Below are 20,095 nucleotides of genomic sequence, written 5' to 3' on the forward strand. Positions count from 1 at the left end.
TCTGATTTATTTTGGAAAAAGTTTCAGAAATGGTTTTCTGATCATAACTTTCCTTTTTAACATTGACATATAATAATGTAAGACTTGGTGTACTTTTGGAGGATTCCAAGTTGGAATTTCTGTTTAATAACGCATTCATCCTTGTAGAACATTTTATTCATAAATGTAAGTTTATGAATGTTAATCCACACTTCCTGGTCTTTTTGAAAGAGCTTTCTATATTTTTTAATTCTTTAAAAGGTATAAAAGCTAAAAATGCACAGTGTCTTTATTAGCATTTGTTAGTCTTCTCCTCTGATCAGACCCCAGGAAGTAGACATTTTAACAGTTTTTTTTCTTCTTCTGGAATTTGACTGTTTCTTTCTTTCTTTCCCCCCTTTAACTGACTATCTATGCTCGTTTTGTTTTTCTTTCTTTTCTTTTGTTGTTTGTTCATTATATTGTTCTGCTCAGTCTCAAAAGTGATTGTCTTTGGAACGTCATGTGCTTGTAAGATTTGTATTCACGAATACAGTTTCAAATCCAAACTTGTTCTGACGTTTTCATGGCTTCCTGGCTCCTTTACCCTTAGCCAGAACAAGACTTCTTGTCACTGTGTGTGCAGAGCACCATCTCATGGACAATCTGAGTATTGCACATTAGCTCAACAGATATTGGTTCATTCAGTGACTTTTCCTTGTAGAAAATACACATGAATTTACACAAAAAACAACTTGAGACTTTTTAACCAACTTGTTGATTTAAATGAAATGCAATTTCAAGACCTCTACACATATGTATAGAAGTAGGGGGTTATATTTTTTCCCACTTCTCACCTGGTTTGTTTTAGTTTAGCAAATGATATTTGCCTTGTTTTTCACAATTAAGAGTTGCATGGAGTTTTTTTTATAGATTTGAGATTTTATTTTATTTTATTTTTTAAATGGGACAATATGCATTAATGGGCATTTACATGTAAATGCATGGGATTATAGCCCAATGGCTAATTTCCATCCCCAGTCCCATTAGCAGGTTGATGTGAAACACATATAACAAAAATAAACATTAGTAAACAGGAACAAAACACACTGAGCATGTTAAAAGACAAGCAACAAACATAAGTTATGAACAAACTAAAGGACATACAGTCTGGGTTAAGAACAGGCTGGGAGTCGGGGAACCATGGTAATTATACACAGTAGATTATAAAGTGCTAGAGCTAAAATCTGCTGACAGCTGAATGTTTTCATGAAAATAATGCATCTCACCAATTTGGAGAAATACATCATGTTTCTGTTCAGGTGGCTTTCAGGAATTCGATGCAAATTGCAAATTAATTTTACAATGTTTCCACATGGTTTGAGAAATGACTGATCTTAATCAATTTTTGACTCATTTTAAAAGTTTACATTTAAAATTCAGTCATTCATTTTAGTCTTCCACAACACAGCAATTTGTAAGAATAGATGTATATAAATAAGAAGAAATGTTTGTATAGTAATATTTTTGAGGTGTTGTAAGGACAAGAAGTCCAATGAAAGGCTAATTATTTAGTGCTGATGCTTCATATTTAATTGAATACTGTGTGTGTCTGATGACTTTTCTGTGCAGTATGTGCATGAAACATATTTAGATAATGACACATTTGCATTAATGCTTTTGGCCAGTCATTGCTGAAATCATATCCTGCAGTGTGGCTAAATGTCCACTAGATGGTGGTGTATCCTCTTTTTCCCCTGCACATATTCAGACTTTATTCACCCAAGGCCAGTTAATTCCTGCTGCTGCTCCGTCCTGTTCTGGTTGGTTCTCTATGGGAGTTTTGGGGATGGGGTCTCTGGGATGTTACACAACTAGTTATGTAACACTTTGTTAAAGCCAGTGCCATTCTGTGACCATTTGATCTGCACTAAAGAGGAAAACAGCTCTTTTGGAATAACACATTTGTAAGAGCAATAATGGGTTATATAGACATATTGTACATATTGCGGACATCCCGTTGCCAAGATGATTCAAAGGATAGGACACTGTGAGATATTCCAATTTTTTTAAATATATAATCTGTGTCATAAAAGGGTATCTAATGCTGCCATTAAGCCAATGTTTGATTTACTGTTAATGCTGTGAATTTATAAAGAAAGTTATTGTCTTACACAAACAGAGAGAGAGAGAGAAAATGAAACAGATCTTATAAAAGAACTGACGAGGTGTCAGGACATACAACCACAGTGAAATCTCTGTGCACAGTGGGGCCTAAAAGTAAAAACTCTGTTGCTGCTCCATTTCAACTTAATATAAATCTTGAAGACTTTATGTAAAAACACTGCCAAGAACCAAAGTTTTTTGTGTGCTAAATATGTGTCTAGTTTGTCAGAAAATACCTCATGAAACACTGAGAAAAAATCTTGGGTGTGAATATTTCACTTGGCAGCAAAGAAAACCACATACTTTGAATTGTAGGAGCAAGCACATTTGATACATATCCATGTGTAAAGTATGCTATTTGAATAAAGACCAACTTCCTTCCTTTAATGCTTAGTCTAAATGAGTGAAATGAGATGATTATAGCATCTAATCCAAGCATTAATGGGGAAGTATGTCAATAAGATCTTGTGCCAGAATTTCAACTGAGCACTTCATTAATGAGGACTAACGGAGGAAAAGAGCCTTAAGCCAGGAATGAAACCGATTTGCAAAGTGCTCTTGCCAAACACAAAATTAGAAGCTATGTACTATTTTCAAGCAATCTTTAAAACACAAACAAAGCTATTCATCATTCAGGAAAGAATGATGCAGTTCCCCTTTTTAAAAAGCATCCTTTGTAGTTAGTATCCTTTAATTTAAAATGCAGTTGTTCACAAGGCATGCCCAGCATTTAAATCCACAATACACTGCACTGAAGCACTATGATTTTCACTTTTCTGCCAAAAATGGGCAAAAAACCTGTCTGAGAATTCTTCTTTTATCAAAATCTATATTGCATCAGAAATCAGCTTTATTTGCAAAGCGTGCAACAATAAACTGGACTTTGGTTAGTTTTGCTCTCAGTTTACTGGAATTTAACATTAAATACTTAAAATGAATACAACTGAAAAATAAACAAAAATAATTTGAATACGTACAAGCTCTTGATAGATATTGTTTCTGGTGTATAGAGTCTGTGTGTATTGACAGGATGGTTGCAAGATTTGCAAAGGGTAAAAGGATGCTGATGAGACATGCTCAGAGTGTAAAATATGCAAGGATGTGGGCAGATACATGAGGTAGATGAGATCATTTAAGCTAGCTGGTTGATGAAAAGGTGCATATGAAGTAAAGCATTTTACCACAGAGAGCTTTCCTACAGTATCTGTGTAACAGTGAATAGATTAATTACTTGCAGGATTTGAGTACAGTGAATGGATTGAATTATAAATTTCACTAAACAGATTAATTAGTGCAAGTATGCAAATGAGGGGAGGTGTTTTACCACAGACAATGAAGTTACAGTTAATAGATGGATGAGTGCATATGATAAGAGGCATGTTACCACAGTGATTTAAGTTTCAGTTGATAGTTAAATAAGTGCAGGTATGCATATGAGGTGAGGCATTTTACTGCAGTGGTTTAAGTTACAATTAATAGATTAAGTGCAAGTATGCATATGAGGTGAGGTATTTTACCACAGTGATTTGAGTAACAAATAGTGATATAATGAGTGCAAGTATGAATATAAGTTAAGGCCTTTTACCGCAGTGATTTAAGTAACAGATTGTGGTATAGTAAGTGCAAGTATGAGTATAAATGGAAGCTTTTTTCTGCAGTGGTTTAAGTTACAGTTAATAGACTGAGTGCAAGTATGCATATGAGGTAAGGCATTTAGTGCAGTGATTTCAGTTACACTTTATAGGTGAATGAGTGCAAGTATACGAGGTGAGGCATTTTTTACCGCATTTCTTAAAATGTCATAAAAAGTTAGATTTCATTCAGTTTGCCTAAAATAATAAAATATTAGGTCCATTTTTTGTACTATTAATGATTCCTTTTTGTATTTAGTGATCATAACACTCAGCAGAAAATACTCCTCACCAGCCTAAAAGGTTTAAGGTAAACTTTATTATCCCAGAGAGGCAATTAGTTTTGCAACCAGCAGAGAATAAATCAAAACACAAGTGTTAGGATCCAAAACAAATCAGGTATAAGATGTCAGTTTATGACATCTCATCACAAGATGGGACTTTTGGTCCAGTTTGACAGAGACAGTCTGAACAGACACTCATGTACATCTATAATTTTAGTTATTTCATATTTTTACAATGCAAGTATTTTTCATAAATTTCCTACATTATATGTTTATCTCACTTGCAGTTGAATTTTGTCTCTCAATAACAGTTTAACCATACGATTTTCATATTTGAAGGTTTCAAATCCCTAATGACCTGATCTTTCCCATTTACTGCCATTCATTTTTATGAAACACATTCACCCAGAAAGGGGAGGGGCTGGCATCATTTGGACAAAATACCCAGATGGGTTGGTCCTATCAGTGCACAAGAGAAAGAGTTACTTTGGGCTTCCTTGTGACTCTGGATGTATACAGGAAGTAGAGCTCTTCAAAAATGTTCCCTGCAGTTTTACCGAATATTTTTACAACGCTTGAGTCGGCTCTTGATTTGGGGCTTTTGAGAAATTATTTAGGGCTTAAGCCCTGTAAGCCACCCCTCGCTCCGCCAGTGGCTCATAGGCCCTTCAGATAACTGAATTCAGTATTTAATTCCTGAAATAAATGTATTAAACAATCATGATATAATTAATATTTATATGACATATTGGGTTTGTCGTATTTTTAATATCTGTGATGCATTAATATAGTCCCACTTAAATGCTCCATAGTCTATCAAATAGATTCCAAGCTTATCCTAATTTTGAGCACGACCTTTTCTGTTTTGTTTATGATTTTTTTCCCAACACGCGGGGAAACGCGTGATGCCCAGTGGGATGCATGATGTAACGTGGAAGGCGCCGCCTCCTGCGCGAGACTTTAAAAAACTTGCCAAGCGCGCGCTCACCAGGCAACATCACAGTAGCAAGGTGAAACGGTCGTCGTGTGAGTGAGTGGGCTGTTTGAGCTTCTTACAGGAAAGGAAACGAAAGAAAAGAAAAAGCATGTCGTACACTAAATTCGTTTCTGCTCTAGCCAGAGCTAACTCGGGGAATCTGAAGACCCTCCGCATCTCCCCGGGAAGATGTCGCTCAACGGTCGCATCCACCAAGAACCAGGAGGAGAAGGAGCAGCAGATGGATGGGTGCACTGTGGTGGAGGCTGTGCCGGTGGAACTCATCAGCCAGTCCAAAAACTTCACAAAAACACGGTTAAATAAAATCCACATTGACTTCGACAACACCCAAGAAGCTTACAAAAGCAAGGACAACATCGAGCTGCTCAGGAGTCTGCTGGTGTTCAAACTTTGTACGTTTGACTTCCTGGTTGAAAAAAACAAAGAGGTGAGCTGACATGAATTAGCATATTAGCATCTCTGGCGGCTAGCATTTTTTTTTGCTAACTTGATCTGTATAAGTGCGTAATAACTGAATTATTCATAGGGGAAAAGCTGCTACTGAATAATAAACCGCTGAGCTGGAATGACCTCTTGTTTGTGCTGTGTTTCAGTTAATGGACCTGAGTAAGAAGCTGCTGGGTCAGTGGATGTTTGAGAAGATGATGAAGATGACCTTCTACGGTCAGTTTGTAGCAGGAGAAGACCACAACTCCATAAAACCCTTAATCAAGAAGAACCTGGCCTTTGGAGTGGGGGCAGTCTTGGACTATAGTGTTGAAGAGGATCTGACACAAGAGGAGGCAGAGAAGAAAGAAATGGAGTAAGTGTTGACACCTAAATGAACAAAATGTATTATTTTATCACTGCAGTGCAGGTCAATTGATTGCCACACACATTTTTCAGTATTTATCTAAAAAATATGTGTCATATGTGAGTCACATGAGGTGTTATTTATGAGTTACATAACAAATTAAACTGAAAAGCCTTGTGAAGCTGGGTGTATTTGTATAACAGAGTATCACGTGCTTTACTACAGTATTGTTTCCTAATCCAGCCCTTGCCCTTTGAAAGGCAATGAGACGCTCTTTAAGAAAACCAGGGAGACTTGAAGTACCTTGAAGAGGCCATTTATAAAGGGACCTGCTTTTTTGTGCATCCGTGTAAAAGGAGATGCAGGTTTAGGAGAGTCAGACACTGTTATTTGATAATGAAATAGACTTAAGATTAGTCATTGCCTTGATATTTAATTATTGAGGTTAGTCTGTTGAGTACATATTGCCTCTGTACTTGAAGTGCATATGGTAATTTAAGGCCCCGTTTTGCTTGAGGGACTTTCTCTGTTCAAAACAAACGTCACATATAATTAAAAAACAGGTTTCTCAAAGACCCGTTGAACCACTTTCAGCCTGTCCGTGAACTCCAAATTATTTTTTGTTTGTCTTGCTTGCTGTATCCCTCTGCACACCATCTTCTGACTCCTTTATTTACATCAAAAACATCTTATATATAATCCATGAATGAGCACGCATATCTTATCAGTTTACTCTGATTACCTAGCTTCCGTTATGCTTCTTATCAAATCAACAGAGTCACGAGCTGTATTTTTCCTCCTCATAAACCCACTGCAATAAAAACCAACCCTCTTTTTATTTCATTTCTTGCAGCTAAACAGTGCCCATCCCTCATTGGTCAGGCAGGACTGACCCCTCTCCTCTGATTGGCTGAGCTGGTTATCCAGTAAGAGGGTTGTGCCTGCCGCGAAGGCAGCCAGCCTTTTAGAGTAATGTCCTGGCACCTTTCATTGGGCACACATGAGAGTGTTATACAATGTTCAGAGAGGAAATGATCTTATTTTTAAACTGAGGATATTCTCAGTAACCACACACATATGCATGCTGGAGTGCATTCAACAGCCAGTTACCTTTGTTGTAAGGTGTTTAACAAAGAGAGGTGTAAAGAAGACTACCTTGTAGGTAGAGGGAGTTCTGTGTGTTCTCTGCCATGCTTCAACATGTTAGAAAAATGGGTCATCATCGAAACGGCACTAGATTGCATCTCATGCTGGAGGCATTGAAACTACTCAGTGCTTTTTTTCAGCCATTTAAGAACTTAAACCTTCATTCTTTTAGGAGTTCACTGACTGATTTCAAACAATCAGTTACTTTATATACAGTAAGAAAAGTCATTTTTTTTATTCTGACTAAAACTGGACTTTTATAACACATGTAAACATGTTTATCTGACTGAAATGGTGCTATATTAAAGTCCAACTAAGACACCTTGATAATGCAGTTAGAGATAAAATGTATCTTGAATATTTACACCTTAATCAGGCCTGATTGGCTAGGCATTTTTCACATGCTTCACAGCAGCTGTCATCAACTCCAGTTGTACAAGGGTCAGCTTTTCTTTGCTGACACTGTGGGGGCTAGAAACTGATATAAACCATATCACTGGCCAAAAACACATGTAGGAAACAGATCTTTTATTTAGATTCTCAGGGAGGGAATTTGCACTCTCAGTGAGCCCTAAAGGTGAAAAATGTTGCAAAAATTGCAGCTTCAATTGAAAATGGACTGATAAAGAAATTCTTTTGAATTGCTTATAAGCTTGGTACAAATCACATTTTTTACAGTCTTCCCAGTGAAGCTCCAATTGTTGTCTAACTTTTGAGCATTTTTGGTTTTAAAAATAATTTCCACATATACATGATTGTATAAACCTTTAGACCCTGCTGTCCCTTCTCCCCAAGAATGACAGTGCATCTTATTTGACAAGTCTTCTTGTTGCTTCCAGAGAATTAGCACTGACCTTTTCTTAAACCTCATGTTTTCTAAAGTTATATTCGTCACTGGCACTCACTCAATTCAGAGAGGTTCTCTACAGCTTCATGTGACAGTCCCTCTCCTCAACTTTGTGAAATAAAACTCATCTGACCCAGCAACTTGACCAAACCTGAATGAATATTTTGCTTTCATACACTGTTTTTCATTTGTTATCTTGAAATGCTTATTTAAACTGATGTCATTATCTTTTTTCTTTTCAGCTCATGTGTTTCTGAGGCAGAGAAAGAAAGTCCAGGTTTGTATACCATTTTAAAATACCTTGAATTTTAAATAATCTGCTGTTTACTTTTTCAAACTGTCAGCTACTGCATGCCATATTGACTGAAGAGCTGCTGCAGGCGAGCCTAGTGACCTGCTGCTGTTTTGAACAACCAGTTTGCTTTGACATTCAGTTGCCTTAGCTTGGCGTGATTGCAACACATGTGTCAGGTCTGGTATGTTTAGTCATGTGGTAGTAGTGCTGGCTATATCTGGATTCTGGAGGGTCAGTGCAGTCCAGTGGAGACACTGAGATGTGACTGGGTTCATGTTACAGACAGCATGTGCTGGGGTTGATGTTTCACATGTGTATATATCATTCACTTAGTAGTGCCATCTTAAGTCATAATTTTAAATCCTAAACTGTGATTACTATAGTCCTACCTGTAATGAACAGCTCCTTTTAAATAAACACTATTGATAAGGATGGAAGTAATATTAGTGATATAGAAGTGGTACAGTATGATAAAACTGTGTTAATTAGGTTGGATTGCCAGTGGGAAGAATAATTTAGACGCTGTAAAATTTCCCATTAAGTTTTTTTAGTTTATTATGCATATATCACATGCAATATCATTCCTAAACATTGTGGTTTAACTCCCAGTGAGTTTCAAAATAAAGCATTTTTTATGTTTGACAAAAGAAGAAGCTAATTTTTCTTTCCATCTAACTTAAGGTGCTGATCACCGTGAGAAAAAGTACAAGGCCCATCGTCAGTTTGGGGACAGAAGAGGAGGAGTTATCAGTGCACGTACCTATTTCTATGCAGATGAGGCCAAATGTGACAACCAAATGGAGACATTCATAAACTGCATCAAAGCTTCTGGTAAGTAGCCTGGCTTCTTAGAAGCTAAGAGGAAACATAGTATTTACTAGAAATATATCAAAGCTACAAGTCACTTATGACTGTAATGGATAAAAACTGTAAAAAATGTTTAAAATGTGCTTTCATTTTAGGGGGAGCCTCTACAGAAGGGTTTTCTGCCATCAAAATGACAGCTCTTGGACGCCCTCAGTTCCTTGTAAGTTCATGCCTTCAATATCTTCAGGTCTGCATCTCCCTCTGTCTGTTACACCCATAGCTTTGGCAGATGGCTGTTCTACATCAGTCTGGTTCTGCTTGAGGTTTCTTCCAGTTCAAAGACATATTACCATGTCACTGCAACCTTGTTAAACTCATGTACCAATGAGTCTTGAGATAATACTGGTTATGAATTGGTGCTACGCATAAAAATGTAAACTGGTTGAACAACAGCCAGGTTTTGCCAGGCTGGTATTGATTCCCCAGTGCTGACAGCTTTTTAGTTTTAACAACAGTGCTTGTAAACAGGTAGTTATAAATTGTAGTGGAACTCCTTTTAGGCAGGTCAAGTACAAAAGAAGACTTTCCATTCATCTAACTTGCGGTATCAGGTTGTTTTTTTTCTCATATTCTAATCTCAAAATGGTTCAAGAAAGCTTAGTCTGCAAACCATAATTAAATATTACTGAAGTTTTCTTTTCTTTTTGCCACATTTTGTTCGTCACCAAAATATATATGCAACTGCCATTAATGTAACTGGTTAGAAATTGAAGATTAGATAGGTCTAAAAGATGTATGAAGTATTAAATCTGATTTCAGATTTTCTGTATATAGCCTGTTTAAGAAAACCTTGACAGAATCATAAAAAGTCAATCCATATTACCATGTGCAACCCTGCGGTTTAAAGCAGTGCCATAACTTAACCTCTAGTACCCATGATTATCATTGCAGAAAAGTGGCCTAAAGCGAAACTGTCATTTGTATGAAATGCTTCACTTCCTGTGTCAAATCCTGCACTCACACCTCAGTGTCACACTGATTTAGCTTCTTAAAAAAAATCAGTGAGAAGAAACTGCACCAGTTGAAAACAATCAGAGGAATGTCAAGCTTACCCAGATTCAATCTCATCCTAATAACACGTTTTTTTGTGTTTAAACAGCTCCAGTTTTCAGAAGTCCTGGTGAAATGGAGACGGTTCTTTAACCTCCTCGCAGCACAACAGGGGATTTCTGATATGATGGTTTTGGAACAGAAACTTGAACTGGAACAACTGAAGGTTTGTTTGAAGTTGTTCACACATGCTCAGCTATGACAGGTGCCCCAAGCCTATTCAAATTGTGTTCAAGCTTGTAGGCTTTATCAGGTAAAATACAAGCTTTCATGATTTCAATGTTTCTTTACAGGAAAGCCTGTCTGAGATGGGTGTTGGGGCCAAAGATGACATTGGGAACTGGTTTACTGGAGAGAAGCTGGGTCTGTCTGGGTAAGAGAGAGACTAAACACAGTCTTTTCTTTGGTTGGGAAAGTCTGTTGGTTCTGCTTAAACTGTAATATGTGGTTAAATTCCATCAATGTTCAGTTGGAGATGGAAGGGGTTCAACCAAATAAACTCTTGTGAAACACAAACAAACTAAAGAAAGTCCCTTAAACCTCAATGTTAACACAGAGGAAACAAACTATATCTTTAAGGTTTCCAAGCTCACAGCAACAGCAAATCCCTCCATCCATCCATCCATCCATCCATTTTCTAATGCTCATCTGGTAGCAGGCTAATTATGTTGACCTCAACATCTTCCAAATCCTCCTGGGGGATCCTTAGGCATTTCCAGGCCATGAGGGATATATAATCCCTCCAGCAAGCTCTGGGTCAAGACTGAGGCCCGAGTTGGACATGCCTGGAAGACCTCCAAAGGGAGGTGCCCAGAAAGTGTCCTAATCAGATACCTGAACCACCTCAGCTGACCCCCTTTCAAAGCAAAGGAGCAGTGGCTCTACGCCGAGCTCCCTCTGGATGTCTGAACTCCTCACCCTATCTCCATGGCTAAGCCCAGCCACCCTCTGGGAGAAACTCTTGCTAGCTGCTTGTATCCCAGGCTATCCCCAGGGTCTTAAAAAGTAATGAAAGTTGATAAATCAGTGTAGTGAAAATCAAAACTTTTAGAAAGTATTAAAAAGTCTCAAATGCAAGACTGTAAGGTCTTAGCCATTTATTTAAAAGTTTTAATTGCAGTGCAAAACTTGTAAAAGGGTACTTATAGTTAGTAGGATAACTTTTTTTGTCAATTTAAGGAAGAAAATCAAATCTTTCATTGCCTGCTGCTTTATGGTATCAAACCAATGTCTTTTCTCCCAAAGTCTTCTCTCAAAATGCCCCAAGAGAACTTAATTTGCATTCTACGAGAATAAATACTACCAACATTGTCTTTGTATTCTGTCATGTTATATCAATCAATCATTACACAAACATATATGTAAATGTGTTGTAAAGATTAGAAATAAAATGCATTAGAGTATAAAAATTAGGGCTGGGTAATAAATTGAAATTTAGATTACATCACAATATGACCTACTGCAACTTTCAAATCACAGAAGTTGCAATATTTGTTTAACTGGAAATGTGCAACAAAATAACAGTTTAATACATTTTTTTGCAAAGATCTTATGCTCTACATATCGGGCAAACATTCAAGTTTCAGTTTCTTCAGTTTGCAAAAAATCCTACTTTTCTAATTGCTGTATTTTTTTTATCTCAGTGATAATGAGAATGGCATAATAATGATAATAATGATCTTTCCCTTTGAAACAACAATTAAAATCCAAATTGCAATATTAATCAAAATAATTCCAATTAAATATGTTTTTTTCCAGAGTCGTTTATCACTAGTTTAATCTATCTCATATTGTTTTGATCATAACATGGAATAATGAATTGCTCTTTCTTGTTCAAAAATGCACAAGATGAGGAAACCCTGAAAATAATCACATATTAAACTGCAGTCACTCAGCTAGTTCAGCCCTAATTAAAATGTATGAAGAGGGTTTTAAAAAATAGGTATTAAAAAGTATTACATTTCATGTCAGAATTTCTGTATATGTTCTTTATCTTTGATCTCATTCTTTAGGTCTTTACCCACATTGGTGAGGGTTGGAACATACAGATTTACTAATAAATCAAGAGCTCTGCCTTTTGTTTCAGCTGTAATCCAAACCCTTCACCTAAGGCATTATTTCACCTGCAGCTAAAAGACACTTAATTCAAAGTTTGTCATCCTAGGTTTGGCATGTATTTTAAATAACATTCTTTTTTCCCCTCTCCAGAACAATTGATCTGCTGGACTGGAACAGTCTGATTAATGATACAACAAAAATGTCCAATCTGCTAATGGTACCAAACCTGGAGGTAAGTTTCTGTTGCTTAAGTGTCCTATTATAAGAGCAGAGTAGAGCTGTTTGTTGTAGTTCAGTAAGAGTCAACCATGTAAATGTAAATAGCTACTGGTTCCTGGTTTTAGTAAGTTTATTCATGCTATCTAGACATGAAAGAAACAGAGAAATCCTCAGCACAGTAATTTTCTTCATGTACATGAAAACTCTGAAAACTAGATGTAGGTTAGACATGTTATTTCTCTTTAGATGTTGCACAACTTTTTCACATTGTTGGGAACATGATAAAAGTCTTGTAAAAGAAATTGATCTTCTTCCCACAAGATAGCAACCTGCTGGCGCAACATCCTATCTTCTTTTCACAAGTAAACACTTTTTCCTGACAGTGTAAAACCATAACATCATTTGGGACTGATAGCACTCTTACTCTGGTCATTTGTGATTTTTTATGTGTCCTTTGTTGTGCAGGCTAGTTGAAACACTGTTAACATTTTATAAGGAGACATAAGACAAAATGATAGAGCATCGTCATGCTGCTCTCATCTCCACCCAACCCCTGCCCTGTCTGTCCTGAACTGATATGAGGGTTTATCCTGATCTTTGCCATTGATTTGAATGCTGTATGTTATGTTGTGCAGACAGGCCAGCTGGAACCTCTGCTGAACAAGTTTACAGCTGAAGAGGAGCGGCAGATGAAGAGGATGCTTCAGAGAGTGGATATTTTGGCCAAGGTGAGAATATCAGATAATTTTGTTCATATGAATGAAGATTATTCCAGTAGAGCTTTATAGCTGTAAATATAATGCATTGTGCACAACAGCATGCCATGGAGAATGGGGTGAGGCTGATGGTGGATGCAGAGCAGACCTACTTTCAGCCAGCGATCAGTCGACTGACCCTGGAGATGCAGAGGAAGTTTAACAGAGAGAAGCCGATCATTTTCAACACTTACCAATGCTACCTCAAGGTGAGACTTCAAAATTCTCCTTCTAATGATGATACGAATGTAGTCTAATCCTCATTTTTAATTATGCTTTTTCCCCTGAGGATAACATGGATGTTGTCTTACCCTTGTCTTTCTAGGAAGCCTACGATAATGTAACCGTGGATGTTGAGCTGTCACGGCGGGAGGGCTGGTACTTTGGTGCCAAACTGGTCCGTGGAGCCTACATGTACCAGGAGAGAGACAGGGCCAAGGAGATCGGCTATGAAGACCCAATCAACCCAGATTACGAGGCTACAAACAGAATGTATCACAAGTGAGTTTTGATATTTTTTAAAGTTTTTAATGATACTAGAAAATGTTCAAACCTCACCATCCGCTTCATTGTTTGCCTAGGTGCCTGGAGTATGTTCTGGAGGAGATCGAGCACAGCAGGAAGGCAAATATCATGGTTGCAACTCACAATGAGGACACAGTGAAATATACACTAGAGAAGTAAGTATGACTACAAAAATTTAGCGTGTTTGTTAAATCCTTAAATCTGTCTTTCATAAACTGTTTTTCCTAACACTTTGTCAGTTTATCACAGTGATTAAGAGGATTACTAAATATTACCGCCACGTCTATAGTGTAAGATCACACTCCTGCTTTTGTTACATAACAGCCCTTTAACTTGCGTGTTAATTTCTTCTTTTTCTGTCAGGATGAATGAGATGGGCCTCTCCCCTACTGAGAATAAGGTTTACTTTGGACAGCTGCTCGGCATGTGTGACCAGATCAGCTTCCCGCTAGGTATGTTGTGTTCAGCTTTGAGTACTAAAAGTAAACAGTGTGTTATGGAATCACGGAGGGCTTACATCACAGAGGGCCATGTGACCAGAGACTTTCCACTGAAACGTAGTCACTCAACACGTCAGCTTTTTAACACCCGAGCAGCCAAGGACTGCACCTTTCCAATTTGGAGATATGTATGGACTAAAGTATTTACTTTGTATTGAAATACATGCACTTCTATATGGATTCCCCCCCGCTTTGCAGCTGTAACAGCCTCCACTCTTATTGGAAGGCTTTCCACAAGATTTTGGGAAGTTTTTGTGGAAATTTAAGCCCATTCTGTAGAGCATTTACGAGGTTAGACACTTATGTTATACAAAAAGGCCTGGCTCACAGCTCAGTTCTAGTTCATCTCAATGGGGTTGAGGTCAGGGCTCTGTGCAGGACAGTCAAGTTCTTCTACATAGAGCTCATCAAACCATGTCTTTAAAGTCCTTGCTTTGTGCGCTAGGGCACAGTAACGTTGGAAAAGAAAAGGGCCTTTACCAAACTGTTGCCACAAAGTTGGAAGCATAGCATTGTCCCAAATGTCTTGGTACACAGTAAATTGACCTGAGTAAATTTTATTCAAATCAAGCAAAATTTTACTTTGAAAAATATAACATTTGGTCCTAGTCTATTTGGAGTAAAATTCACTCTGCTTGAAGAGTAATGTTTTCAGAGTTGTTTTTACTCTAAAGAGTGTTTTAATTTAACTCTAAATGATGATTTTCTGCTCCACAATGAACAAAATAAAAACAACTCTACAGCAATTGTACTCACTACTGAGTAATTCAAACCATAGTTTATTCATCACAGAGCTGTTTTTTCTCAATACAGTATTTCATTTAGTCCTTTTCAAACTGTTTTTTCATTCCTTTTAGAAATGTTTCTACTCATTACAGAACATTTTCTGCTCCATATAGAATTGGGTAATGGTTATGTAGAGCTGTAGACTGATCTTCCTCATGCTGAAGCATCACTGGAAATTGGGGACCTAGCCCAAATCCTGAAAAACAGCCCCTTACCATTATCCCTCCTCCACCAAACTTCACAGTTGCACACTGCAGTTGGAAAGATTACGTTCTCCAAACCCAGATTCGCCCATCTGATTACTAGAGGCATGACTCATCTCTCCGCAGAGCATGTTTCCACTGCTCCACAATCCATTGTCGGTGTAGTTTACAACACTTAATCCAACGCTTGGCATCAGACGTAGTGAATGTGAGGCTTGCATTCAGGTTCTTGGCCTAAAAACCTATTCCATGATGCTCCTGCAGCACAGTTTTAGTGCTGATGTTAATGCCTGTGGAAGTTCAGAACTCTTCAGCTATGGAATCAGCAGAGCGTTGGTGACTTTTACTCACCATGCACCGTAGCAGTCGTTGACCCCTCTCTGTGATTTTACATGGTCCTCTGCTTCATAGCTGAGTTGCTTTTGTTCCTAAATGCTTCCACTTTCTAATAATGTCACTAACAGATAATCTTATTGCAAAGGGGGCGTCCATCACAGTACCAGACATAAAATCACTGAGCTCTTCAGAGCGACACATTTTGTATCACTTAATCCTGCCCTGTCAGAATGAGCTACAGCAGGTGATGAGCTTGCCATCGTGTCAGCTGTGGGGTGTGATTGCAGGTCAAATTTAGAATGCGTCAGCAATGTAAAATAGAAAGTATTGGCACAAACTTTGAGTCTGAGTCAAGGTCAATCTGGTGTAATGAGGTGAAATAAAACTGAAGCACAGATCAGTTTTCTTGTAGCACTTTAAGTATTTAGTGCGTGTAGCAGTGTGCAGCCCTGGAAATATATCCATGTTGTGAGATATAAACAGTCTGTCTGACCTGCCAGGTTAACAGCTTACAAGTAGATTAACAACCAAAAAATGCACATGTATTAAAAAGGTCATTCCCATATAAAATATTTATCTATTAACTATGAATTAAATGTTTGATTTATCTGCTTTTATTGTACTATATACTATATAAGTTGCTGTCAGCCTAAATGATTTAAAACAAATATCTTTAATGCTGTTACCATTTAATCTTCTCTTCTGCCACATCCATATTTAAGCTCTCCTGTTGGACCTTATACATGGACCCATGTCACAAAATGCTTACACAGCAGAGAATGAGGACATTGATTGAATACTTGTCTCCTTGCTCTCTGCCTCAAACAGGTCAAGCCGGCTTCCCCGTCTACAAGTATGTCCCATACGGCCCGGTCAATGAGGTCATTCCATATCTGTCTCGCCGAGCTCAGGAGAATCGTGGCTTCATGAAGGGATCTCAGAGAGAGCGCAGCCTGCTGTGGAAGGAACTGAAGCGCAGGGTGCAGGCTGGTCAGATTTTCTACGAGCCCGCCTACTGAGAGCTCTGCATGCAAACCGCCGTGTAAGCATTCCACCATGATAACTGTACCACTACCTGCTGACTCCACCCTGTGGAGGAAGATTTATGTCCTTCCTTGGTGTGTTAGTATTTGAAATACACTGACAGGTGTTTAGGAACGGCATGGGCTGTGATAGATTTATTTTGATTTCTCAGTATATTTAACAAAGAAGTCTTTAAAACGCCACCATGATGATGCATTGTGGGGAAACATGCTGCTTCATCAAGAAGTGATGATTGATCTTTGTCTCTAAATCAGATCTAGTTTAGCTAACCCAGAGGTTATCATAGCAGCATAGAGACTGTCTTTTATATGTATGGTTACCAAAGGTGCCTGATTTGTAAATAAAAGCTGTCCTGTGCTTCTTTTTTAAGGGGGAAGTTGGTCATGGGTAGCTGTCACTTAAAAAGTGCCTTGTGATTGTTTTGGTGAATTAACTTGAAGTATTTAGCTACTGTACACTCCTCTAAGGGGATTGTAAATTATTCTTGCATGTTTATTGTCTATGTGTCTTTCTGTTGAGCTACTGGAATAAGTAGCTTGCTAGTTACAATGTGGTAAACATTGTGAAGCTCTACTGTATTTGCATTTTCTTGGATTTAAGTCACAATCCATCAAAAGCACAAACATTCATCACCGCAAACCAGATGATCTTTGATCTCCCATAATGCTTGAATGCGTACATCCCGAGGCAGGGGAAAGATAACCAAAGGTCCTGTTTCTGTCCGTAACATGGTCCTGACGTCATTTTTTGGTTCTTTAGACAGAGAACAGAACAGTAACAGATGTTCAAAGTTAAAACAACAAATACCCAAGGTTACCACTGTGATTTTCAAGGAAGACTGCACTCGAGTGCTCAAAGAACACCTGCTCTGTTACATAATCAGCCGGACAACAGAATGTGCCTGTGAGTTCAGAGGAGATTTAAAAAGAGCCTGACTGTGTCCACATCTCTGGTTAGGATGCTGCTCATAGATGATGGAATATTTGTAAGTTTGAGGGGTTTTTGGAATGTGAAATGAACAGAAAACTTCGACTCAAGCTTGACATTTTTGCAGGGTTTATTGAGAAGTTCAGGGTATATTTGGAGACACAACAAACGATATAATCGTCTGATTTTGGTTCCTGTTTTTAAAACTTTCATGCTTTTATTTCAGACTTTAACAGTCTATTATAAAAATAAAGCCGTTTATGAATATTCATTAGTCTCAATGCCATTATTTTACACAACACACATTCTGCCTTACTGATTTTAAGGTTGCCTTTTTTCATTTCTTGTAACTGTAATGATGTAGTGCACTGTTAAGTTGTAAACTTAGAAACACTGGCACATTTAGAGTATTTGATTACCTATCTAGTTTTATTTTTCTCTGAGTGCACTTCCTTTTATGTTTCCCATTCTTCTGTGTTTGGTGTATCACTACATAACGTGTTTTGTACAGCTGTAAGATAAATATCATTATTGATTGAAACAATAAAATGCAGTAAACATTAAAATAAATCAGAATTGTGTTGACTCTTATTTGCATTTTTTAACATTTAAGTAAACAAGGCCAGGCTGCAGATATAGCAGTGATACTCAACATGTGGCTCTTGAGCCACAGGTGCCTCTATTATGTCTTAATTTGAAATATTGTTCCCTCAGAATTGTCAACCTTTATTTTTGTCTGTATATTTCCATTGCCCTTATTTACCATTTTTTGCCCCTTTTTGACATTTTTAATACATTCTTGCTGCTTTTAGGCCATTTTTGCCAACTATTACTCATTTTTTGGTCTCTTCTCACTAATTTCTAAAACCTTTTTTCTCCATTCTGTCACTTGTTACCCAGTTTTTGACTTTTTGCTGCTTTTTGAGCCTTTTCCTGCTTCTTTTAGCCACTCTCAGCCACTCTTTGACACTTTTCACCAGTTTTTGTCCTGTTTCATCCTGCTTTTGCACCTTTTTTTTTTTACCTTTTTTTTTAAAAACTTTTTTGCAACTTTTTAACCATTTAAAAGCTGCCTGTTGTCATTAAATACATTTTTACTTTTAGCACATTTTTTTGCCACTCTTCACCTGTCACTCTTTCCTTTGTCACTTCACACCCATTCTGCCACTTTTTCTCCCAATTTTTGTCACTTTTCACCAAATTTTGCCATTTTATGCCGATTTTACCCTTATTGAGCCATTTTTGTACACTTTTTTGCTGCTTTTTAACCTTTTTTGCGTGCTATAACTTTTTTTAATTGCCACTCTTTTTCACCACCTTTCACCATTGCGATTGTGAGTCTTGCAAAGGTATTTTCAACAATTTGGTTCTTTTGTTGAGCAGGGTTGAGTAACACTGAGATATAAAATATGTTTGCATCTGATCTACTGGTTTAGAAAGGTTTTACATCAAGACTTGTAATAAAAAGTCTGTTCGTATCCTGAGTGAAGCCAGTGGCATTGTTTACTCTTGTAGCCCACACTGATGCAACCTCCAATCTTATCTTGTAATGACATAGATTTGTTATCTTCTCTGACGTACTCTGCTGGCAGTGACATAAAGTACTATGGCACAAAAAGCTAGTGGTTTAGCCATGCCAAATAGATATGACCTACTGGATTCACAGCCAAAGTCAACAGTAGGGTAGGGAGTAGCTGCAGTCAGGTGAGCTGAGACTAGAAAAACCATGAGCCTAAATAACACAACTGAACAGAAAAAAAACAAAAAACAAAAACAAAACTCTTTAATGTCAAAGTGGAAACATGTTTCTGCAATGTCATGTCACCCCCTAGTATAAAGACAATCGTGCCTGGGAGGTCTAGACACTGGTTAATCAGTATTCCTGGCTACCATTACACCATGAAGACAAAAGAACTCTCTAAGCAACTCAGAAAAGGTTATTAAAAAGCATAAGTCAGGGGATGGATACAAAAGCATTTCCAAGGCACTGAATATCCTCCAGACTTCAATAAAATTCATCATCAAGAAATGGAGGGAACTTGTGTAAATCTGCCTAGATCAGGCTTTGCTCACCAACTGAGAGACCGTGCAAAAAGGAGACTAGTGAGAGAGGACACCAAGACCCCTATGACTACTCTGAAGGAGGTCCAAGCTTCAGCAGCTGAGATGGGAGAGACTCCATACAACTTCGTCTTCACCAGTCAAAGCTTAAAGGGAGAGTGGCAAAGAGAAAGCCACTGTTGAAGAAAACTCAGATTAAATCTGGACTAGAGTTTGTGAAAAGGCATGTGAGAGACTCTGTGGTCAACTGGAAGAAAGTTTTTTGGTCTGAAATGGTGCTTTTGGCCATCAGACAAGACGCCATATTTGGAAGACACCAAACACTGCACATCACCACAAACACACCACCCCCACTGTGAAGCACAGTGGAGGCAGCATCATGCTGTGGGGATGCTTCTCAGCAGTCGGCTCTGGAGGGCTTGTAAGGTAAAATTGCAGTGTGCAGATGTGCAAGCGAGACTGAGACCTATCCACACAGACTCAGTGCTGTGATTGCAGCCAAAGGTGCATCTACTAAAGAGTGACTTGAAGGGGGTAAATACACATGCATTCACTTATTTTACCTTTCAAATTTTTATCTAAATGACTTTACTTTGTAGAAATCTGTTTTTCACTTTGACATATAATTTTTTTTGTCAAAAATGCTA

At 37.9% G+C, this 20,095-nt stretch overlaps 1 protein-coding gene across 1 annotated transcript; it reads left to right on the plus strand.

Moving 5' to 3' along the window:
• The first annotated feature begins 5,024 nt into the window (after positions 1–5,024).
• On the plus strand, positions 5,025–17,957 carry prodha (proline dehydrogenase (oxidase) 1a). The gene is made up of 14 exons (XM_041811243.1): positions 5,025–5,463; positions 5,630–5,838; positions 8,065–8,099; positions 8,799–8,948; positions 9,080–9,144; positions 10,084–10,200; positions 10,328–10,407; positions 12,243–12,324; positions 12,947–13,039; positions 13,129–13,275; positions 13,392–13,567; positions 13,648–13,746; positions 13,955–14,043; positions 16,245–17,957. Exons 1-14 carry the CDS (start codon positions 5,125–5,127, stop codon positions 16,433–16,435), a joined length of 1,872 nt encoding a protein of 623 aa, XP_041667177.1. The 5' UTR covers positions 5,025–5,124; the 3' UTR covers positions 16,436–17,957.
• The last annotated feature ends 2,138 nt before the right edge of the window (positions 17,958–20,095 follow it).

The sequence above is a fragment of the Cheilinus undulatus genome, linkage group 17 (genome assembly GCF_018320785.1).
Source record: "Cheilinus undulatus linkage group 17, ASM1832078v1, whole genome shotgun sequence".
NCBI lineage: Eukaryota > Metazoa > Chordata > Actinopteri > Labriformes > Labridae > Cheilinus > Cheilinus undulatus.